Source organism: Chinchilla lanigera, unplaced genomic scaffold (genome assembly GCF_000276665.1).
Source record: "Chinchilla lanigera isolate Chin_1 unplaced genomic scaffold, ChiLan1.0 scaffold00147, whole genome shotgun sequence".
NCBI lineage: Eukaryota > Metazoa > Chordata > Mammalia > Rodentia > Chinchillidae > Chinchilla > Chinchilla lanigera.
Window position 1 is genome coordinate 712257 of NW_004955548.1, and position 25258 is coordinate 737514.

The window sequence follows — 25258 nt, forward strand, 5'->3', positions numbered from 1 at the left end:
TGAGCTTGTGATACTCCTGCCTCAACCTCTCCAGTAGCTGGGATTACAGGAATATGCCACTATGTCCAACCTGATCTCATTTTTCTTGAGTTTTCTAGCATCATCAAATAATTTATTTAAATAATATGTATTTTTTCTCTTTTTTACTATTCAGGAGCTCATGTCAGCATGCTAATTAGGGACTAGGAACAAATGTTTCTGAGAGCAGGAAGTTTAGGTGTACCTGGGAAGGCCATCTTTCTGAGGGTCCAGGATTCCTTCTCCAATTCTTATAGCATTGGGCTTCTCAGGAGACTCGGACATCTCTTGTTGGGCCATATAACAGTGCCTTAGCTCAGTGCAGCCTATGACTGTTCATTGTTGTTATGAGAAGGGGAGCTTCTGCCTTTGCCTTCCTCTCACTGTAAGAAAACCTGACTGGGTCACATGGGGCAGCACTTGTGGATAGGAAGGCCTCCCTATTTGATCATGCAGTGGAAGGAACAGAGAACTAAATAAAGGCCAAGCTCTGGGTGGATGGTCACCAGGTGAGGAGTGGTACAGATTAAGATGAGATATACCAGGATCTAATAGCAGTGGTCTAAATACCCTGCACTGGAATAGTGGAAAACGTAAGGTCCCCAGCAAGGGCAGGAAGTCATCCTGGCCACAGGAACATGCCCAAGCTTTAGTCTCATGAGAAATGGGAGAGTGTAAAGGAAGTCTGGATTAGGGTGGATGAGCCATCTTGTAAGTACAGCCACCACTGGCACCATGCGGTATAGGCCCATATAGCTTTGAGACTAGTAGTTGTTCTGACAGGGAAAAAGATCAGGAAGACACTGTCCAAGTCCTTGGTGGGGTCTAATGGAGAGGGAAAGCCCACCCAGGAGAAAGCAGAAAGCCTGCAGCAGGACTCTAGCTCCCACCCATTTCACAATGCCTGGTGGATATCTTCTGACCGTAGCACTTTATAGACAACCCAGTAAAAGATATTAAAGATGAGAAAAGTAAAAGGGAAGACAGCCCGAGAGATGGTGTCAATTCGCTTAGCTCGATCCACGTAGAGTTTCCGCATGCTTTCTCCCTCTTTTAGAAGAGGAGCTGGAGGTTGGGGACTGTAAATACTAGAATCTTTCATTGGACCTCCATCCCTTCCCTGTAAGCAGTGGCCCAGGCCGTAGCCACGGAAGTAGAAACGGCTTTCTCGAATGATGTCTTCCTCCTGAAATGATAAGGAAGAAAAGGCAGAATTGGAGGTTAAAACTCTAAGGCAGGGTGATAAAGGTCAGCCCACACATAAATATCTCATAGATGATGCAGTGCAGAGAAGGTGATTGAGTACACAGGCTCATGTCTTTGATGGCCGCAAAACTACTCATGAAATAGTTGTATACTAAGCACCTCTGTATGATAGCGTATGGTATATGTTATGATTCCACTTACAGATAGCTCTCCCCGCCCCGCAGGGATATAGCTCAGTGACAGAAGCACCTGCCTGGCAAGCGCAAGGTCCTGAGTTCAATTCCCAGTACAGAAAAACATAGGAAAACCTATTTTTCCTACTTAAAGATACTTTACATTACAAGTATTCTAGTCTTGGGGCTGGGGATATAGCTCAGCGGCACAGTGCCTGCCTGGCAAACATGAAGTCGTGAGTTCAGTTCCTGGTACCAAAAAACAAACAAACAAACAAAAAAACAGATTGGTCACCAGCTGCCTTTTTAAAATGCATAACATCATTTAGGTCCATCTAAAACCCAATGAAGTGCCATCTATCATGAGAAGGTACTTCAGTGTCATTATCTCTGGCTCGTAATAACCAGAAAAACAAAATCACCAGACAATAAAGCTGAGGTATTTAGATGTAGTGAGATTTAATGAATTTCAGAATCTTCAGAATTAGCTTTCCTTATATATCTTTTAAAAATTAACTTCATGCTGAAAATTCCAAAAGTTGCAAGTAACCTAATGGGTTATTGAAAGTAGAAAAAATAAAGCTGATCTGCTACTGCAGATATGTGTACTTATCTGCAGGTCAGCAATTTTGCCGTAGGGGTCAGTACATTTATTACCTAATGAATATTCTACTCATGTACCCTACATGCATTGTAATAAACACATGAACACCAAAGGAGTGAATTTTATATAAGCACTAAGTTATGTGGCAAACTACAAAAAATAAATTTATCTAATAGTCAGCAGACAGCCTTAACACAGCTATAACACAGCCAGCAGCCAGGAAGTAAAGACAAAAAGATATTGATAAAAGAGATGGAAGTCAAACATGGTGGTGCATGACTCTGTAATCTCAGCAGTCTGGGAGGCTGAGCCAGGATCACAAGTTTGAGCTCCACCAGGGTAACTTAGTGATTTGGTGAGACCATGTCTCAAAGTAAAAAAGAGCTGGGGATTGTAACTCAGTGTAAAGGCCCTGAGTTCAACCCACAGTACCAAAACACACACACACACACACACACACACACACACACACACACCATAGTATGCTCAAAAAAGAAAATGTGATATTTATATACAATGGAATACTTCTCTGCCATTTATTTAAACTTGAGGTATTTGTAGGAAAATGGATGCACCTTGAGATAGACCACAATGTTAAGTGAAATAAATCAAACACATCAGCTTGAATATCACATGGTTTCTCTTATATGAGAAACCCAAAATATAAATGAAGAGAAAAATAAAAAACAGGTAATAGGAAATAGATAAATATTTTGCAAGGGGAAAAGGAACTAAGAGATGGAAGGAGAGCAGAAGAAGGGAAAGACATGAAAAAAGAATTAAAAGGTGTTGTGTACGTGTGCCAACTCCTACAAGAAATGTAATCATTATGTATTGCAAATGTGCACTAATAAAAAATTTAAAAATTGAAAAATACAGTGAATGTTAAGATAAAAATAGATTACAGTAAAAGGCACATTGTTACTAATCCCCCTCCAGATACTCTCCCTATGCTTGAATACACGAACCCCATCATTCTTGCACCTTTTTGAAGTAGTTCTGGAAAACCCTTCTTTGTGAGTGTCTTTACTTGCATTGTTGGGACTACTCTGATGTCCTGAGTTGATTCAAAACACTTACCTTTCATAGTCATTTTGACTTTGTAGAAGCCCCAGAAGTCTTATAGTGCCAGATCGAGTGAATAAGGTGGATGAGGACAAATTGTAATGTTTTCATGACCCTGCCTTTCTGTTGGGTGGCACTTGCCAGCAGCATTCACTGAATTTCTGGTCATACCTTTTAAAGACACTCACAAAAGGGGAAGGGAGAACCAAAGCCCCTGAGTTTTATTTATACAATAGGCCCTTAGACCCCCATTCAGAACCTATTTGCTCTTATTTTATTTAAGACCAATATCTCACAATAAGTATATTTATTATGTGTTGCAAAAATATACTAATAAAAATTTTAAAGATCCAAACAAGCCTTATTTTATCTACTTCTAAAGGGCAGAGTTAAAAAAAAATGTGGTTTCAAAGACGGTTACAATTTTTGAGTTACTAGAGGTTTTGTAATGAAAGCTTATGCTACCTAAGAAATCAATTAAAATAAAGTGTCCCCTTGTAAAATGTCTTAGTTTGCCAGAATAAAGGGGTTTCTTGAGTGTTTCAGTGCTAAAACTGGCAAATTCCAAAACAAACCAGAGTTAGTTACCCTACAGCTACCTTAGATAGTACTGTAAAGGATAAGAACAAGATGTATGTGTATTATATGGATATGATATTTTTAAGCACTGCACCATAGGATGTTTATATTGAGGCCTCTGCAGGTACGGTAGCATATTGAAAAGCAGCTGCATAGATTAGTGTGTTGGCGTGGTACGTCCTTGTAAACTTTGATTGTTATATCACCAGAAATTGACCTGTCATGAGGATTGCCTGGTAGTGGGCACCGGGGACAGGCAAACTCAGCACAGAATTTCACCAGCAGATTCTATCCCTTTTCTCTTGCTTGTGGACTTATAGTACAGACTTGGACACTGGTCTAATTCACTGCTGTATCCCCAGTGCCAAGCACTGTGCCTGGAGCCTGACAAGCACTCAGCAGATAGTATCTGTTGAATGAGTAAATGGACTGATGAGCCATGTGCCTCCGAATACAGGAAAAGGAATGGCCTTTTGTTTTTGTGAAGCCAGCATCCCCTCGGGGTCTCAGACAGAAGAGTGTCCTTAGAAGAGAATTTCACTGATTTACAAAGTACTTGGCAGGAAAACAGAATGACTCCTTGTCCCACTTTGCACAATGCCATGATGCCCTTTGGCCTCTAGAAAGGGAGCAACACTTTTGGCACAAAAGAGAATCTATGTTTGCTAACCAGATGGCTTTGCTACCCTATCATTGATTTGTTATAGTTTCTGTAGAGAGAGGTGTATGCATCCAGGTCAGAGGCAACTGACTATTGTGGTTGTACTTTGAACAAAGTGTTGTTGTAGTGGAACAGATTTAGCTCTTTGCTTAAAGATATTCCCATAGTTTCTCTCACCAAAGGCCTTCATTTTTACATAGTTCCTATAGGGGAGGTTTGCTGGGCCCATTATAGAGATAAAGAAACAGAGGCAAGCAAAATATCTCCCAAGGAATCCCTCTTGCTTTCCAGTTCAGGTTCCCTCTCATCACTGTTTCCCACTGCTCACCTGTCCTCCAGCACAGAATATACAGTACATAATTGAAAAAAAAATCTGAAAGAGAAAGTTGGATCTTATTGCTATGTCTATTTCTATAGCTCCAATATTTCCCTTTTTCTTCCATCACAGTAAATCTAAAGGGGATTATTTGGAAATATTTCCCAGGCTGGAAAAAGCCATTTTCAAACAGGAGAGAAAATATGACCAACAGAGCAAGCTGCTCTAGGCTCTTTTTCATTTTAATATCACTCTCTTATAGTTGGGAGAGCAAGGGTGAGTGGCCTGCAACCCAAGGGTAGGGGGTCCTGGATTTGGGTGTCACCTATATAGACCAAATTCTGTGTCCTTGTGTGTGCAGAAGCACGAGTGTGTGTGTGTGTGTGTGTGTGTGTGTGTGTGTGTGTGTGTAGTATATATGTATATTAGAAAGTCACAGTGGAGCCTTAAATACAACTTTGTGGCTTCCATAAGCTATGAAGTGTAACTATTTTTTCTAGTTAGGTATAGAAGAGCTGGGAGGGAAACATACTGCAATGTGAGGCTGGAGAGGGAAGGCACAGCAGGGAGTGAGGTGTGGGCGTGGGAAAGAGTAACACATATAGCAGTGACTGGCAGGAAGAAAAGAGATAGTAATGAGAGAAGGCGCTCAGTAAAGGACAGAGAAAGGTGAAAGGGGTTCTGGGACTAAGCCACCAAGAACACGTGACAGTATTTTGAAATTTCTCCTAATTTTCCTGGTTTTTTCTCTTGATAATGGCAAGGTTTTCTCTCCGTTCAGTCTGATAGAGAGCCCTTGCCAGTCAGCCAAAGTTGGTAAGCTGGGTTACATGGCTGCTGTGTTTTGAGCCTGGTGCTAAGGCCCTGCTATGATGATGGAAAAGAGAACTTCACTCCGAATCTTGTAGACCAGTTGGGAAGACAAAAACGCAAGCACATGGTGGAAAGTGCAGCCATTTTAAACAGTAACATGAAGGAGGCCACCATGTAGTAGGGATGGGTGGTTGAGGAGTGTTTGCAGAAGGAAGAGATTAAACCTGGGCCGAGTGAATAGCTAGCTGACTCTCAGAACACTCCTGCCTTGCTCTTGGCTAAGGGCTCCCTCAAAATCAACCGACCCCCATGCCAAGGGCCCCTGTCAGACTGAACACTTCTGCTTCTCTAGCTAGAACACTGCGGCCCAGAGAGAGGTTCAGGTCCTTAACTTGTTTAGTCTTCTTGGTGCCTCCAGGATTCCTGTTACAGTTTCACCGAGATGGCGAGAGCTGTAAGGGGACTGGACAAAGGATATCATTAATGGCACAGGTTTGATTTTTCAGGTTTTATTCACGTTAATAATGCGCTTCAGTCCATTTTCATGCAGCCCCAGGGTCCTAAGCAAGGCTCAGGCTGCTGTTATGACTATGTAATAATTGAGCACTGGTTATGACAGGCCCCATTATGAGCTCAGAGTCAACCTGAGTATAAGCAGGAGGCGACAGGCTGTGGGCAGTTGGAGGGTGGGTGAGTGCAGGGAAGGAGGAGGGACCAGTGTCACCCTGGAGTAGCTCTATAATCTTTCATTGCTGGGACATCCACGCAGGCAATTGAGCTGAGAAAAGAACCTCGGATAGGTTTTCCACCTACTCTTCTTTCCTAAGGTAGGCATTGAGAAGAGACCGAGATCAAAACCCCTATAAGGACAAGAGCTTGGTAATTGCGGGCATATTTTATTCAACTAAAATAAGACTTGGGACACTTAACTTAGGAAAGGGAACAGCCTCTTTTCTTTCCCATTTCCAATTCTCTCTCTATATATTCTCTCTATATATTTTCCCCAACTTTCAATATAGGACAGGAAAAACTTCCAGATCTCTTAAAGAAAGAGTACTCATTTTTTAATACTTAAGGAGATGCAGTTGTAAATAAATCCACTAGAGGGCTTGCTACCTAGGGCCCAACTAAAGGACTAAAGCCAAGCAAGAGTTGATAAATTCTGATAAATCCCTACATGAGACAGCAGCCCTGCCCGCCACAGAAGGACCTTACAAGGAACATGAAACCACATGATAGTTTGTGAGATATTATTACTGTGGACCTATGTAGGAGTGTCCGAGTGGCAGCTGAGGTGGGAGATGGGTTTTAGGGAGAGGAAGAGTCCTTATCCTGATAGGCTACAGCCAAGATAGGCTACAGCTGATATCCAGATAGGCTACAGCCTTTTTCCCCTGTGGTACCAAGGATCTAACCCAGAACCTATGCGCATGCCAGGCAGGTGCTCTGCCACTGAACTTCATCCCAGCCCCTAGAGCCAGGATTTTAACAATGGCTTTTCTATCCCCCAGAGATCATTATATGCTTGCCCCTTTGGTTTTCCACCTCTGGCTTAGGAAGGAAACATGGAGTCAGAACTCAAGATGGATCAGAACTCTGCATGTCTAAAGATTAAGCAACTAGTATATAGCTCAGGAAGGCCTTTCTGCTTTGCTCATAATTGGAGGCTTGCTCTGTGAGGGTAGCTCAGACATCTCTGTTGTCATGACAACTTACCTAACCCCTTTGTCTGGGCAACTCAGAGTAAACTGCCTCTGTTGTCATGACGATATACTCCCTCTTATATTTCTCCAGGTGATCAAGCTACTGTAGAAGAAATGGGATTGTCCAACAAGAATGAGGAAGAACAGCAGCCTACCCGCAACAACTCTGATGTACCCAATGAAGAGCAAGAAACCCAACAACCGGAAGAGGCAAGTAGAAGTCTTTCAATTCCATCTTATGGGGGTCCTCTTATAATGCTCCCCTAGAAAGGCACCTAAGTGTCTGACTTGAATTGTTAACCACCAATTAGTGTAGGACAGATTAAGGTACCTTCTTTCTGTGTGGTGGAAACACCAAAATACAACAATTAGTAATTATCACAGCAGTGTCATATGAATTGATTTGATAATGTTCTAATTTTCAGTGCTTACTATGTGCCAGACACTGGACCCACACTCTTAACCACTCTACTACACCACCTTTTAAGGGCTAATATCCCATTGGAGAGATAAGGAAATAGAGCTAAAGAGCTTAAACTCCTTAGCTAACTATGATCAGCTTAGAACTATAATGTGAGGTTCCTGGAAGTCCTTGCACCCTTGGGTTGGGTCCTGGTTTGTGGGAGGAGGAGTAGGGAAGAAGTAATCCAAAGGAAAAAGGAAGCTCCCCCACTCTGTTATACTCACTATGCGTTGGCATCTCTGCCTTCTTCGAAGTCTCATGAATTCCTTATGCTGACGTGAGACAAAATTGACAGCAGCATACTCCAGTAGGGCAGCGAACACGAAGAGCAGACACACAGCCATCCAGATGTCGATTGCCTTCACGTAGGACACCTGCAATGTTCATCAATAGGGCTGTCAGCCTTCTTGGAGTTCTTCCATGGCCAATCGAGTGGATATCCAGCCCATATCAATTGCCTGCTGTTTTTCAATTTTATCCTGGAGCTTTTGCTGCTCTTAAAGAAGCTTTTCAGGATTTGTCCCAGTACCTGAGGGCTCAAATCATGAAGATTGGGCTACCCTTCATCCTTCAATTTTCTGCACTCTCCGCCCTCCACTTCTGTCTGCCTTTCCTCCCTGTACTTCTTTTCCTTTCTTCCTTTATTCTTGTTGAATTTCTCCTTCTGCCTCTGATTCTTATTATTCTTTTCATTCTTGTCTTCTTCTGATACTTTTCTCTCAATAAACAGCAATGATCATGAACACTGCTTTGTTTGTTCTCTGTTATCCCCTCGGGTCTTCACAGTCATAGCAGTTGGGTAGGGTTCATGATTCCCATTGAGACGCATGAAGACACTTAGGGCTCAAAGAGAAAGAATCTTATGAAAGGTTACCAGGTGAAAAGGTAGCACTACGACTTGGAGATTCTGGGTTCTCAATCCAGTGCCTTTATCATTTACATAGCCTACAGCCTCACTGACAGACTAGGAGCTCCTTCCTTTCATTCTTCCACCTCTGTTCTTCCCTTGACCCCATAATTTCCTGTGCTGTTCTTTGCAAGAGTCCCAGCAAAGTAATGGAGCTCAGCAGTAAGCTGGGACATCATCTCTCACCCTGGACTGGAGAACAGAGCATGATCCGGAGGGAATACCACCCACTAAGTATCAGGACACCAACTACTTGCAAGGCACTCTTGGCATCCACGTAGCTAGTCCTGAATACTGTCCACTCACTATGTGCTTTGGCAGCTATTAAGCAGGTTTATTTTTCCCCCACTTCCCTTGTGAAGGTTGAACACTGACCTTTCCTGGAACAGAGTTGCAGATAGGTTGGTCAGGAAGAAAGAACAGAGCTCAGGATTATGAGATTCTTTCACTTTCTTATTGACTCCCTGCATAAATTTGAGCTTACCGTATAAGGTTCCCTAAAAGGAGTAGGATGCATACATGACACATGACTTTTTTCATAGCTTCTGCTATGCCAGGCAGGGTGTGAGGGTGTTGTTGCAGATCCTAGGTAAGGAGACGTTTCATTGGATAGATGTTGTACTTTAGTCATTTTTTTCCCCTGGTGCTGTAGCTCCAACCTCCAGCCTCATACATGCTTGGTAAGCACTTTACTACTGAGCTATACCGTTAGCCCCCACCTTAGTGGTTCATAATGGGGAAAAACTTTGCCCCACGTCTGGGGCATTTGGCAATATTTTGAGACATTTTTAGTCATACAATTTTGGGGTAGTGCGATTTACTGGTATTTAATGTAAATAAAACAGGGATGCTGCTAAATGTCTTCAGTGCTCAGTCCCTCTCTCCAACACAGACACAGACGTACACAAATTATCCACCCCAAATGGCACTGGAATGCTAAGATTGAGAAATCCTGCTCTACTTCTTTTAGGGCAATTCCATTAAAAGCATAGTAATGGGTTACTAGGCAGCTTTGATTAGGCATCCCCTGGTGTCTCTACTTTGCCACCTGCTAAGAAGGCATCCCATTTTAGGCTCAATTGCCCAGTCCCATTGTGCTCCCAAGGATGTCAAACAGTGCAGTGAAGATCAACGAGTTAATGACAAGAAAGTCATAAAGGGCTTTGGACCATCAATGGAAAAGATACCTTATGTACCAGGAAGAAAGCCTTGTTAATGATTAATATGTCAAGAATACATTAAAAACATCTGCAGGATCTGTCTACTGACCATCCTACCTCATTTAAAGGACCTACAACAGTTTCCTCAGTGGTCTCCCAGCGTCTGTTCTTGCCACCTCTAACCTGTTCTCCAAACAGCAGCCAGAATTTTGTTTTCAAAGTGGAAGTCTGATCATATTAATCCCCTGCTTACAGCCCTTCAGTGTTTCTCCATTACCCTTATTATCTAATCAGTCTTCCCCTTACCATGACATCTAGCCTTGGCCTACTTCATGCCTCATGCCCCTTACAATCTCTGACCCTGCCGATGATGAGCTACTTCGGCAGTTTTCCAAGAAGCCAAGCTCCCTTCCCCTTTTCCTCCTTTAGTTGGATAATTTTTACTTATTCTTCAGCTTCTTCTTTAGATAGCATATGTTTAGGAAAGCCTTCCCTTCCTTGATTATCCCAGTCTGTACTGGTTGTCCTGCTATATGTACCCAGGCTACCTATACCTTCTTAGCATCCATCACCTACCTGGCCATTCCCTGCACTAGCCTGTGAGCTCTTCCATGGCAGGGACTCTCTGTCGTACATTGTTCTGCTGCCTATACTGAGATAAGTGCCACATAGTAAATATTCTTTGAGTGAAAAGATGGGTGGTTTAGCAATGCATTTGTCAGTGCTGGATTCTACTTCTCTCTACCCTTCTTGTCACTACCTGTCTCAAGAATTTTATCGCATCTGGAGAGAATTAGGTCTTTCCTCTCTGCTGAAACTTTAGGTCTAATCTGCCAGTTTCTGGTGGAAATTTCGATTTAGCCCTTCCATTTTGCTCTGAGCTGCTTGCAGTTGGGGAGATCAGAGGCCTGGCAAAGAGAGAGTGATCAGTGCTTTTGGGGTTCCTTTTAAAGAAGAGCAGTTTCCTGAAAACATGGGGAATGACCACCCCATTTAAGTTCTCTTATAAGGCAAGCCTCTGGCACTCTCATCCGGGACAATAAAGTATTGGGAGTAGAACTGGTATGGCTTTCAACAGACCCTGGCCTGGTCCTATGTCTTCCCTTGGGGCTCCTACCAAACCTGATGTTGCACAAATTTGAGTGAGCAGAAGCTCATTGGCTTACTGAGGCCCCTGGCTGTGTGGAGCTGGCTAATGAGAACGTTTAGTGTGGGGTATATGCCTGGGTATTTTGCTTACTAGCCAGTGGGGCCATAAAGAAGTCATTAAAATCTGATGAGGAGATACCAAATGTTACAGACATTGGTACCCAACAAAGTCTTCTTTTGTTCCAAAAGAGGAAACTAGGTGATTCCTGGGAGCAGGTGGACTGTGCTAACTCACAGGAGACTAGAAATGAAAGTTCATTTGGCAAGAAGAAGGCATCAATTGCTCATTCTGTCTCCCGGAGTTACAGAAGACTCTCCTTGCATGGCAGTGACAGTAAACTGGGACAGGGTTCTTAGTACAAAATGACTTTTCTCCTTCTGGTTTCCATTCAAGGCCATTATCATAACAACCATGACATCACTGTCCGACCCCGCCTAAGGCAGTCTTGCCTCATCAGAGCTTTGTCAGTATCCCCATCCACCTATAAAACAGGAAGTGATCTGTAACTCCTGGGACACTTAATCCTCATCTGAGCTTTGTCACTGTTTCGCCCTAGCGGGATTTGGAGTACTTCACAGCTTTCCCACCGAATCCAAAACAACTGGGGACAACACCAGCTGCTTTAGTCCCATCTCCACTACTCATTGTTTTCAACTCTGATACCTGATCATTATAATGATACTTATTGAGTGGTCATTATGTACCAAATACTGTCCTGTACATTTTTACATTGTTCATTTTTCAGAATTACCCTGTGGTTGAGGTAGCATTCTCATTCCCACGTCACAGGCAAGGAAAGTGAGAGGTTAAGGGATTTAGCTGAGGTCATACTATGAGGCTAGGATTTAAACCCACATAGGTCTGACTTATTTTCCTACATTTAACCATTGCTTCCCCCATATAGAAAATTTTAAATTCATCATGGATGTTGCAGATTACCCCTTGCTTAAGTCCCTAGTAAAAGGTCTTGTTAGGAACAAGCATTGAAAGTTGGGGGCCTGGTTCCCAATAAATCAGAGCAAGAGAAAATATGTTCACTGCGAGATCCACAAGAAACTAATTGCTTTGCTTCTCATTGCTCCTCCATGACTAAGTACAGTGTCTGGTACATAGTACATGCTCAATAAATACTTGTTGAATGAATGAATTAATGGCCTCACTCCCTGATTCACTCTGAGCCTTGCTGACTCTAAGGTCTTTGAAGTAACCTCCAAATACACCACATGACCTGAGGCCAGGAGAACTATTACTAGTCTCATCAGCACAAATCTTTCTGAGTAATCAGAACAACGCCAGATCCAGATGATCAGAGTCTACTGCATTTAATTGCTATTTGCTACCTCCAAATTTTTGCATCCCCAAAGAATAGATGCTGTATCTAGAGTGCTTTGCAGTAGTATCTTATTTCTGACATAGCAAGCGGACAGAAGTTGGCTCAAAATCCTGATATTTCTTTGGTTATTTCTGGTGGGATGTGGCCTTCAGAAGGTCATTTTACTGCTCTGGGCTATATTCTAATCTGTGCATGAGGCAGTAGGACTTTCTATGTAATAAGAGTCTTTTCATTTTTGACATGCCGATATTTCCCAAAGAACGTCAAGGTAAGTAAGGCACTGCCTCTACTCATTCCCTAGCCAGACAGCATCCCCAACCTCAGCCTCAACATTGCCGGCAATGTTATTAGGAGTATGCTGTGAGGAAGATGGACTGTCAGACACCTGCTCTTGCTCAGCGGCTCTTCCCAACTCTAAACCTCAGGCAAATGGTGAAGGAAGGAGCATGGGATGAGTGGGAAATGGGGAGCTCAATGGCAAGCAGGTTCCCTTGCATGTCTCTCTTCACCTTAGGCAAAGAGGCCCGGGAGCCAGAGCTCTGGGTTGTCATGGTGAGCACGGTGGTGATGCCAAGGCCTACACGGGCAGGGGCAGCATCCATGTTGATCCAGAAGGAGACCCAGGACAGGATGACGATGAGTAGGCTAGGGATGTACATCTGAATCAGATAGTAGCCCATCTGCCGTTCCAGATGAAACTTTACCTCGATGCAGGTGAATTTCCCTGCAAGGAAAGAGGTGAAGTATGAGGCCTCAGGTTCTCAGTGGGCAGCTGAGCCTGAGGGGGCAGGACCAGGGTGGCCCTGTCTCTGTTGGCTGGTCTCTGGGCACCTCATCAAGGCTAATAAAAAAACCTTTCAGAATGGCCCCACGTAGTGGGAATGTATGTACTAAGAAAGCTCTCAGAGCAGCCGTAAAGGAATTTCCCTCTTTCTCCCAGCAGTTTAGCTTCCAGCAGAAGGTCTTTAAAGTGATAGTGCAGCAAAAAGATAAAGAGCAAGAGGTCTCCAGAGTAAGACTGATTGAATTTGAATCCTAACCTTCCATTTGTTAGCTGTGTGACATTGAGCAAAACACCCAAGCCTTTTGAATTTCAATTTCCTTGCCTGTAAAACAGTAATGACGGTATCAGCTCTATCATTGGGATCTTGAAAAAAAATTAAGGGAGACAATGAATTTGAGGTATTGAATACATAGGTAGCTATTACTATTGTTATACAATTATTAACAAAACAGTCAGCCTCCACTCAGATCTTAGCAGCCTTGCTTGTTCTTGCTAGTACCCCAGAAGTTCTCTCACAATGCTGTGGTAAACACTTGCTGTGTCTTAAACAAGTGAGTGGAGTCACATAGCAAGCATCTGGAAACAATACCCAACAGGGACCAGCTCTGGAGAGTGGGCAGTGGGTTCCTATAGAGCGTGAGGCAGCAGCAATCTATTCCATCACTAAAAAAGTACACTGGCCCATGCACAAATGCTGTGCCTCCTTTGCCAGCAATTTTCACTTTACCGTGCTTCCCGTGGCTCTAAGGCTGAGAAAAGAGTAGTTCACAGCTCCACTCAGAAGCACAGGCATACAGAACAGAAAGGATGTGTGTAGTCATCTCTTAGTAACTGTGGGGGATTGGTTGCAGGGCCCTTCTGCAGATACCAAAATCTGGATGGTCATGTCGCATATATAAAATGAGGTAGTGTTTGCATATAACCTATGTACATCCTCCTATATACTTTGCATAATCGCTACATTACTTATAATACCTAACAAAAGGTTACTGCTATGTAAATAGTTGTTATACTATATTATTTATGGAATAATTACAGCCAAGTGTGGTGGCACATGCCTATAATCCCAGCACTTGGGAGGCTGAGGCAGGAGGATGAAGAGTTCAAGGCTAGCGAGATCCTGTCTCAAACACAACAAACAAACAGATAATAAAAAATAATTGCAAGGGAAAAGGTCTGCTTATACTCAGCGTAGATGCAATTTTTTTCATGAATAGATTTGGTCTGTAGTTGGTTGATTCCTTGGATGCAGAACTTGTGGACACTGAGAGTTGACTGTGTGTTGTTATTTTATTTTGGTCTAGGCTTACTCTTATTAGGGCTACCTAATTCCTCAAGGCCGGTGATTTTATCAATACCTGGCTCTGACATGCGGTATGACACTTTTACCTCCTATTGTTCCAAATCCACCCTACCTCATGCCACCACAGGCCTCTTGCTATGCTGTGCTTTTACTAAGTATGCATATTATCTTTTCCTCCCTCCGTCTCTCTCTCCCTCTCTTCCTTCCTTCCTTCCTTCCTTCCTTTTTTTGCAGCTTTGGTTTTAATTACAAAATTAACACTTGCTTAGCATAGAAAAAATAAAAAGATAAGGAATAATGACATTCATAAATTTACATTTATCAAATCTCTTTTAGGTGTCATGACCTTATATAGTTTATCTCATTTAATCCTATAACAAGTCTTTGGGGCAGATAATGTCATGATCTCCCATTTTAAAGATGGGAGTACTAAAGCATGAAGAGATTAAGGATTAAATTATGTTTCTCAAAGGCCCACAACTAGTAAACAGTGCAGCCAGAATCTAAACTCAGGTTTATTTGACTCCAAAGTTCTTGCTCTTATCTGGTTGGTTTTTTTTGGTACCAGGAATCGAACTTATGACCTTGCGCTTGCCAGGCAGGCGCTGTGCCACTGAGCTATACTCCTGGCTGTCTTGCTCTTATGTGTTGTATCACACTGCTTTAGAAATATTTAGTGCTAGTATTTCCATTCAGGATTTTTTAAGCAGTGACAAAGTTTACTTGAAAAAGTAAAGATGAAGTGAGGGAGAAACTGGCTCTACACAGTGAGCTTGGGCTGCATAAAAGAGGATAAAGCAAGATAAAGGTGCGCCCTGGATGGTGCAGGGCAGGCTATCATGAGGGTCCACGAAAGCCTCATTCCAGGATTTAAAATGCACGTTTTTGGTTTGTTCTTCCATCACAGTATAATCATTCTGCATATACAACTTTGAATCTTACCTTTTTCATTTGTATTTACCCGCGTAGATATGTGTGCCTTGTTAGCATCCTTTTAAAAATCTGCACACTGTTGCACCAAGCAGGAACACTATCTAATTTACTTAATCTCTGTCCTACGGGTAGGTATTTGGAATAATTCTAAATTTGGTAATGTAAATAGTGACCCAGCAGCCCTCTTGGGGTCTAAAGTTAATGTGATATTTTGGGATATTTACCGTATTTCTTATACATTCTGAGGAGTTCCTGGATAGGAGAAAATAGGGAGAAAATAAAGCTTCTAGACTGAAGTTTCTCACAATACCATGTTTCCCAGACCACCTGCATCAGAATCGTCAGGGTGTTTGTTAAAATATAAATTTATGGGCGTCACTCCCACCATGTATACTCAGAGTTTCTGAGAGGTAGAAACAACATTTTAACAGACTCCCCAGGGGGATATATTGCATACCAAAGCTTGAAAACCACTGATCTACACAGAGATAGTCAATTTTCCCTCCATAAGGTTATTCCAATTTCTTTTTTTTTTTTTTTTTGGTACTGGGAATCGAACTCGGGACCTCGTGCTTGCCAGGCAGGCACTTGTGCCGCTGAGCTATATACCCAGCCCTGGTTATTCTAATTTCTATCCCAATCTGCATTTTCTAAATTCAATGAATTATTCCTCTGCCCACTCCCCACACTCCTACACCCCCACATATATGCACGCACATGTTCATAAGAAGGACCCAAAGTGTATCAGCACTCCACAAGAGAGACTGAGGACTCTCTCTTGCTTGCTCGCTCGCTCTCGCTCTTTCTCTCTCTCTCTCTCTTTAGGCTGCTGCCTCTATCTCAGCATCCCACTTACTCACAGTCAAATTACGGGGGCAAAAGAGGAGCTAGAAACTCTTAGGTAACTTCCGAGGGCAGGTGCTCAGGGTGGAAAAGCAGCTTTGCTCCACTTGCTGGCCCAGGTTTCAGGTTGAGAAAACAGGCCAGTTCTGGAGAGCTGGACACTGGTGGCAGTGCAAGGTACGGATGGTGAGCTGGCTACTGCCTTCAGGGCTGTGCCTTTCCAGTTCAGCACAGCCATTTACTGCTGTCAGAACTGAAGTTCTCATCTCTCAAACAAATTCGGTTCTAGGAAGAATGGGATGTTTGTTTTGTACCAGAAATGGAACTCGGGACCCTGTGCTTGCCAGGCAGGCGCTTATGCTGCTGAGCTATATCCCAGCCCAAGAATGGGACTTCTACCGCTCATTGCACGGGGCTATTTTCTCTGCAGAGTGTAAGAGGGACAAGAACATGGGCTTTGGAGTTGGATCTGGAATTCAATTCCAAATTTGCCAGTTATTACCTGTGTAACTTGGACAACTGACTTAACCTCTTGGAACCTCGGTTTTGTCTTTCTGGAAAATGGTGTTGGTAATCACTATTGTCAGAAGTTATGAGATAAAGTGTGTGAAACATATAGCATCATCTCTTGCCTAGGACTCCAATAGAGGATGGCTGCCTTGTTCCTTTGCCTCCTTGCTGGAGGCCCTTCTGTGCTTCAAAGCCAGTGAAGAGCTTGGTTCTTACCTGTGTTGTAGTTCTTGGTACAATAGCCTAGATCCTTTTCATCCCTCAAGATAAACTGGGGCAGAGTCAGCCCCTCAGCAACCTGGACAGCTGGAGCATCTTCCAGCCACTCAAACACGAGGTCATTCATGGTGTAGCCAACTGCAAGTGACAGAGATGGCAGACAGCTGCAGAGTGTGAGTGTTGTGGCGGGGGGAGGTAGAGTTAGGACTGGCAGAAGAGTACAGATAAAGAGGAAGGCCTGGGGTTTAGGACCCGCATGCTCATCCTGGAAAGGGAAACTTCTAAAGAGGGTACATGATCAGTTGTCTCATGAACCTGTCCTAAGAGGGATGACTCCAGACTCATCTTCTACCCAGTTTTCAGGCTTAAGAAAGGTTAAAAAAAGAAATTATTTTGGCAGACCTAGAAGGTAGGCCAAGAGGGTTGGAAAGATGTCAAGGACCCCAGCTGGAAACATAGCTAAACCCCAAAGGAGTAAGCATGTGTACTGACCACATGTCTAGAGCTGAGCCAGCCTCAGAGCAGGGATTCTGTCTCTCTACCTCAGGGAGGAGAGAGCTATTTATATCCTGCCAGTCATGCATGGGACAATGCAAATACCGCAGACTTCTAGCCAGGGCCTTAAATTGGGACAAACTGAGAGTTAACATATGAACATGCCAAGTGGCTCCAAGTTAGCGAGCAGTTCATAAAGGCTCATGCTGAATGTGGAAGCATTCACAGGAGAGATGGGAGTAGAATCACCAAGGCTGAGGAATGCATTGTAGGGCCTTGACTCAAAGTAGCTGTATGACTATGGGTAAGTCACTTCCCCTTCTGTAGAATGGGGATAAAAATGGTTCCTCTACCATTATTTCAAAGCTGTTATGAAGAGTTATGCAGGGTAATGGAAACCTCGATGTGAAAGTGGTCTATAAACTTTAAGGAGATGACCACAGGACATGTTCTGTGTATCACTGTTATTATATACTAAAACAGTCTTACAAGCCTCCTTTTCTGAAGATCTTGTGGATGTCTCCTGATCTTGTAGTCTCACTTCACCCAGGAAATAGAGAAGGAACAGAAATGGGTGACAGCCTGGGCTTGCCATCCTTTGGCTCCTCTGCACTTTGGACAGTCCATGTAGGCTGACACTTCTGCTGCCTTAGAGGAGCCCTTGGCTGACTTCTCTCTAGGCACAGTCCTCTGCTTGGAACTGTTTTTTCTTACTTCCCTACAATGTTTATCTGTGTTCATGGGAGATCAGAGTTCAGAGAACCTCCCTTCCCTACCCAACACTGTCATTTCATGGATATCTTCAATATCTTAACTCAGGGGAGGTAAGGCAAAACTACTTCAGGCACTGTAAGAGGGAACATAAACGTGGAGAGAGAAGGAGCCCTTCAAATTGCCCCTCACAGACAGCACAAGCAGATTTGGTACTTCCTGGGCCTCAGCCGTGTGAAAGAGCCGGACTAGCAAATAGTGTGAAAACACACTAGGAAAAACACACTAGGTTGGGCGTCAGAAAACCTTGGCTTCTACTCTCGTGTCTGCCAGGAATTGACTGTGTGTGCTTGGATAAGTCCCTCCCGCTCCGGGTGGCCCTTCTGCTGTCTAGAGTATCATGGGGTGGGGTTAACTAGCTGTTTTTCTAGGACTTGTTCTGTGACTCTACAGACACTTACAGCTTTCCAGCTGCATTGTGCAGGTCTGGATGTCCATGGGGAAGTTCTTGAGGTCCATTGGGCAGGACAAAATGAGAGTCAGTCTGGTAAGAACAGTAAGAAAAAGTGACATCAGCTTACTGGGGTTCAGCACTGCCCTGGGGACCCTCCTCCCACCCTTTAGCCTCCATCCGGCTTTTCCTTTTGGCATAAACTCTCCTGGTCATCCGCCAGGTGCACCTGATGCTGTAGAGCACATTCCCATTCTTGAAGATGCGCAGCAACTTGTTGTCTGTGGTCACCTCATGGAAGTTGGCCCCTTTCTCATTAGCAAAGAACAGGTCTGGCTTCCAGATAGAGTCCAGCATGGAGGGATCAAGGTCCAGGGAGTCATCAGGATATTCTTGGTAGGCCAGACGTGGGTCATTCCACTGCTGCCTCAAGAAGACATTTACCCGGTAGTCCTGGGAAGGTTCAGAGATGGGTCTGTCACGGGCAATGCTATTACCAGGGGTCCAGCAAATCTACATGGGTAAGAGGGCAGCGAGCAGGAAATGCTAGGAGCCACATGTTGGGAGTAGTAGATTTTTTTTTGCTGAAAAGGGACCTACCTTGGGCTGATACAGCAAAAATGGGAAAGGAAAAGGTATCTGTTTAAGCACCTACTATGTGCCAACCTCTGCTAAGTGCTTTGTTGTGTGCACTATCTCATTTAAACCTCACACCAGACTTGTGAGAATGGAGCCATCATGATCTCCATTTTACCGATGAGAAACTGAGACCAAAAGAGATTTAAGTAAATCTTCCCAATATAACTATTAGGTGGTAGAGTCAGAATTTGAACCCAGGTTTGTCTGATTCCAAGGCCTATTCTCTGCATCGAGTTACTACACATTTGATCTCTGGTACTAAAGGCTAGTCTGTCTTTAGCAGTGAAAGTCTGGAACTAGGGAAAAATGTTTTCCTAGTACTAACTTCAGATATCCTATGACTTTAGCTGCGACCTTGAAACAAGAAGAGGGTAGCAGGAGGAGGAAATGCTCTATTATGAGCTTACCCCTCTCACACTGGAGTATTCGTGGGGAAATAGAAGACCCCTTACCATGGTGGTCTCGGTAACGGAGCCAAAACTGTTGATGAAGATGTTGCAGGTCACGTTCACTGGTGGGCCTGAGGGAGCAAAGCACGCGTCATTGGCAGGGCATTCTAGGAGGTTGGGTTCAGTTTCCAGGGCTCCCTCCCTGAGTTTTACATGAGGGCACTGCTGGGAGAAGACAGTGCCAGCTAGACAGGCCCACGGGCAACAAGGAGATGGAAGAACTAGCCCTGGCCCTCCAGCCTCCTTCACTGGGGCAGGCCACAGGAGCGGGTCTGGGTAGTGTGCTGCTAGCGTGGCAAGGAAGGAGAGGTTTATGGAGGATGAATGTTTCTTACCTTTAAAATTGGGCCGAATCCTGGCATCATATCCAGATGTTCGCCCCATAAGCTTGTCTAGGAAGTCAGAGGGGGACATGGGCTGGGAACCCTTGGTCCCAGATTTGACATCCTCTTTTGCCAAGGCCACCCTGGACAGGAGAGGTAAAGAGGTCTGAGACCAGTTGTATTCTGAATTTATCACAGACTCTCTCCTTTCTCATCCCCACCCACCTCTGCCTGGCCTCCTCATCAAGCAGTAGGATAAGACAGAATGAGCCTCTGGGGGGCCAATGTGCAAAATGAAGACAAAGAAAAGAGCTGTAAGCCAACATGGTAACTCACCCATTATCCTAGGAAAGGGCTTTCACATGGATTAGATCCTTCTGCTTTCAGAATTCTCAATAAAATGGAAGTGAAGACTGTTATTTCCATTTTACAGATGAAAAACTGAGGTTTAAAAATGAGTGACAGGGTGAGAACTTAAATACTGGGCTGAGGCTTCATCCAGTGTTCCTGAAGGTGTTTTAGAAACACCCACACACACACACACACACACACACACACACACACATGCACACAGAAAGGTAAAGAGGTAAATGTACCAAAAGTCACATTTCACTGTAATGTTTTGTTCATGTGCCCTAGCCAAGGATAGGGCAAGAGCTCAAGGACAAATTGCATCTCTGAGAGTTGGTGTTAATTGATTGCTTGGCTTCATGTGGGACTCCTCAGTATCTAGAATCCAGCTTCTGAAAAGAGAGAGGCTCGGCCGCTGGCGTTGGTGGCAGGAAGCTATCTGTTGAGGTATGATTTAGTTCTGGGCTGTGGCCACTGCTCGCAGGTGAACTCAACTATCTAAGGAAGCATGTCCTTGTGGACTTCCAAGAGCCTCCCAGTAGGCACATAATACTGAGAGGATGAACTCCCATCTTTTCCCTGCTAACAGCTTGATTTTGAGGCAGGCACCAGTGTGATTTGGCCTGGCCTGGAAGCCAGCTTCCTTCTTCCCTGACAAGTTTCTCTCTAAGAGTAGCAAAGTTCCTTCCACATGTGTGCTTACAGCTAAAAGATAGAGCAGGGACCAGGAGCTCAACAAAGCCTTGGAAGCAAGAACAGAGCTCAGGTCCAAGTCCAGGCTGGACTCCTGGACTTCTTCATTCTGCTCTATCCTGCTGTCATAACTGTGTCAAGCACAATAGCCAGCTCCACTACTGCCATGGCTGTTGCTGCACTGGGGGGCTGGATGGCATAGTAACTGCTATCTTCGTGGGTCAAAATTTCCTTCGAGCTAGTGGCCCTTTCTTTCCCAGAAAGTCCACACATTAAACAGTGACTAAGAGAATGATGAAAGGCATCATACTGAACACTTCACATAGCTTATCTCATTTAGTACTCCCCTCAGTCCCTTCTGATCATACCTATTACAGTTGTCCTGGCAAGACTGATTCCAGGACCCCCATATGTGTACCAAAATTCATGGATGTTCAAGTACCTTAGGTAAAATAGGATAGTATTTCCATATAACCTACATACATCCTCCCATGTACTTAAATCATCTCTGGATTACTTAAAAATATAGTGCAGTGTAAATGTTATACAGATCATTGCTATGTTGTATCATTTAGGGAATAATTACAAGAACAAGTATATAGATATTTAGCAATTTTGTTTTATGATGCTGGGGACTGAATTCAGTGTTTTCCATATACTAGGTAAGTGCTCTGTCACTGAGCTACATCCCCAGCCCTTTTTAAATTTTATTTTGAGACAGGATCTCACTGAGTTCCGGGCTAACCTCAAACCTGCAATCATCCTGCCTCAGCCTTCTGAGTAGCTGGAATATAGGCATGCATTATTGTGCTCAGTTTCGCAATTTAAATATATATATATGTATTCTTGATCTGCACTTGGTTGATCCCACGGATATGGAAAAATTGACTGTATATAGATGAGGAGACCGAGGATCAGTGAAGTTAAGTGACTTCATGATTATATAGCCAGTAAGTGGTAAAGCCAAAATTCAAACCAAGAGTTATTTACTTCAAATCTGAATCTATCCCAGTACATGATACAAGCAGCCCAGGGTGAGCAGCCAAGGAACCAGAGTAAGGGAAGAGCAATGGCAGCCCCACTATGACCTCTTTGAGTCCTGCCTCCTTGAATTCCCTAAGCAAGAGGAAGCCCCTGTGCTAGGCACGGAGGCCACCCCGGACCTCAGCCAGAGTGATGGGAGCAGGTGGCCTAAGCCATCTGTGAAAATTTGAAGAGGTTGGACCAAGCAGAAGTTTGTGATTTCACCGCAGGATGTCCATGCTAGCCAGGTGCTGCTGCTGCTGCTGGCCACCTGCCACCTGCCTGATGGGAGGTCACATGGCCCTGTACATGGAGAAACCAGACCTCTCCATTGTCTCTAGCCCCACTCTCAGGTCACCTCTCCCACTAGTCCCAGTCCTAGGACTCTGAGTCAGGTTGCAGGTTCAGCTGTCTTCAGCTCAAACTCGTGCTGTGGCCCCCTCTTCTGGGGTACCTTGTCTGAGGACCTGCGCCCGGAGTCACTGTGTGCAGCTGTTTCTTCCTCTTTCCTTCCTGGCAGAACACTGACAGAACATAGGAGGATCCAGAGCTGATGTTCTTTCTTATGGGGTTGGGCGAGGGGAAAACTGATTCAACTAGGTACCTGAGCAACATTGGCCAGGTCACTGCCCGCCGTTAGTTGCCATATATCCAATAAACGACTTGGACTCAAGATTCTCTCAGGGCCCATCTTGCTCTAATTGCCTCCAGTCCCCAAGCCCAAGTGGAAATGATGCCATTGGAGCTTGGCCCTTGAGTCGGCCTCCCCGCCAAGAGAGCCACCAAGGCCCAGCTGGGTTCTCCCTTTGGTCTGTATTCTTCTGTCAATACAGGAGCTGTTATTCCATCTTAAACTGCTTTTTGCTCCTAAGTTTACTCTCCTGTTGTGCGTCTTTGCCTGAAAGCCAACCAGTGCACCCACAAGCAGTGGGACAGGAAGCTCCGCAGAGGCAAAGAGCTCTGGGGTACTCCTTGGGTTAAGAAGAGGGGGAGGGTCCTGTGGTGGCACTCACTTGTTCCACCTTAGAACTCGCTCCTCTTATAACCAGCTCAGCCCAAGCTGCAGCCATCTTTCCTGCTCTGCTCAACCTGCCTAACAAGAAAGGAACAATTGGGGGGGGCATTTACAAGGAACTCCAAGAATTCCTTGGCTGCAAGCCCAGGAATTTATTGCCACTTAGTCCGCCTTGAGGGATGGTGAGCCGGCATGTGTGCACAGGCAGGGTGATTGCAGAAGGCCATGGCTTGGGTAGCCCAGCTCCATCCTGATGTAGTCTTCGGGCAAACCCATGCTACCTGAAACCCCTTGAGCAGGTAGCTGACCAAATGTTCCCATTTTTAGGGATCTGAGCAGTATGTGGCCCAGCTGGTAGGGAGACAGAGTTGGGCCACAGGACAGACGGCCTCCATGTCGGGCTCAGTACCCAGCCCCTACCCAAGCCACCCATCGCTACCACTACCCAAACCCAGAAAACTCTCACCGGCGCATAAGCCTTCCTACCAGCACTGGGTCCCTGACATCTCCAGTGGAAAACTCCTGGGTCCTGACTGGGGAAGAGTGTGTCCTTCCCTGGAGCCCTCCAGATAGAGTTCTTTCTGCAAACTTAGAGGAAACTGTGCCGGCTGTCCTGGCTGTCCCCTGCCCCCACCAGTGCTTGCATGCACCTCCTTCTCACTCCCGCTCAGCTCACCTGAGGAGGATCTGCCCTGGCAGGGTCCAGAGGAGAAGGAAGGAGAGGGCTGCAGGAACGAGAGTTGTCATTCCACGGGGACCTTGGAGCCCTTTCTCAGCCTGACTGCCAAGGTGAGAGGGGCTATCCCTGCGGGAACGCCAAGAGTACAGTGCCTTCCTCCAACTTGGGCTGCTCACAGTGAGCGAAGGGGCCGGGCTGGGAGTTGCGCTCTCTCTCTTTCTCCTCTTCTGTCTCTTCTCCTCTGCCCTGTCTTTACCAGTCAGGGGCCAGAACTATTCCCCTGGAAATGATCCTGACACAGATAACCCTAGCGGCTCCCGCTCAGGCTTGCCTTGGGCTGCGGAGGGCCTGTCGCCAGGGAGCTAGAAAAGATTCTCTTTGGGCAGCAATCACTCTCCAAACCCTGGAGAGAGTCTTGGAGGGAGGGAGGAGGGAGACCAGTAGGAAGATGTTTCCTTCCCTCCCACCTCCCCCTAGATGCGCCCTCCTAAAGCAGCAATTTAAAGGCACAGTCGCCAGCGGCTAGAGTGTGGTTCAGAGCCTGTCTGTGTGCCACGTGCCAGGGAGGAGCTTGGGCTGCCGCTGCCGCTTGGGGAAAGCCTGAGGTGTTCTGTCCAGCCTCCAACTCTCCGGCTGGAGGAGTGCACGTAGGCGGTCCTGCTGTCCCCCAACCAACAGCTTTCCTACTAGCCTAGAGCCACGCTGGGGCCCAACAGTAAAGTCCTAACGATTTTTATAAGGAAGGAAGAAAACCTCACAGGGGTTAGGCAGAGCCACTGGGTTTTCTTAAGCTGACAGCTTCAGGTTCAAGAGGGGAAGTAAGGAGGAGGCTGAGAGCAGGGGCAGCTTCTCCCCACCCTCTGCATGGGGGCACGGAGGATGGACGATACAGAGGAACTTTGAAGCCCTTCTCCTGTGTGGTCAGCCTGCCTGGCAGTCTGTCTGTCTGCTTACCCCCAAAGCCCTTCATCTTCATAGTTGTGCATTCTTTTTCCTGACTGCTTCCCTCCCTCAGTTCGTTTCTGGGGAGCTTGGGGCCCTCTGTAGTTCTCAAAACCCTTCTTCCACCATACCCTTCCCCAGCCCTGCTCATGGGAAGAGACCACTATCCTGAGCAGAGGGAGGGCAGAGCAAGGCTGGGACACCACAGCACTGCTGGCTTCAGAGGAAGTGTGGGGCGGAAGGAGCAGGGACCTAGAGGCTGCAGCAGTAGCTGGAGGAGAGAGGAAGCTGATGGTGCCCTCCCTTGCCTTCTGCACATCTGCTGTGGTGTCAAGGTGCTTTGCAGCTCCATTTATTTTCCTGCCTGACTCTTCCTCAGACTTTCCTGTGCATCATCTAAACCGCTCTGGGACTGAGTGACTTCGGCCCTCTTTTTCTCTCCTCTCCTTCTCTCACCCTCCCTCTCCCACTGAAGTTTTCCTTCATTTGTCCTTCAGTCCTCTGTTTCTCTTCTGTGCCTCACCCTCTGTGACCATTTCCCTCTCTTCTCTCCATCACTTTCTCTTTATCTCTGTTCTCACTCTCTCTATCTTGCTTTTGCTCTCTCCGTTCTGTCTCTGTTCTCTCTCTCTCTCTCTCTCTCTCTCTCTCTCTCTCTCTCTCTCTCTCTCTCTCTCTCTCTCTCTCTCTTTAGATTTCTGAGACAGGGTCTTGTGCTCTGTAGTCCAGGCTGGCCCTGAACTC

The 25258-nt window shown here is 45.3% G+C and overlaps 1 protein-coding gene across 2 annotated transcripts; it reads right to left on the minus strand.

Annotated features, from left to right (window-relative positions):
- On the minus strand, positions 1-24023 carry Glra4 (glycine receptor, alpha 4). 2 transcript variants are annotated; one of them, XM_005411996.2, is made up of 9 exons: positions 23570-24023; positions 19824-19954; positions 19492-19559; positions 18630-18853; positions 18411-18493; positions 16741-16881; positions 12661-12875; positions 7826-7975; positions 1-1204 (listed from the first exon to the last, which is right to left on the minus strand). In XM_005411996.2, the coding sequence occupies exons 1-9, from the start codon at positions 23638-23640 to the stop codon at positions 914-916; spliced, it is 1374 nt and encodes a 457-aa protein (XP_005412053.1). In that variant the 5' UTR covers positions 23641-24023; the 3' UTR covers positions 1-913. The 2 variants fall into 2 exon arrangements, with proteins under 2 accessions (XP_005412053.1, XP_013363976.1); XM_013508522.1 differs by lacking the exon at positions 16741-16881.
- Positions 24024-25258: the final 1235 nt, after the last annotated feature.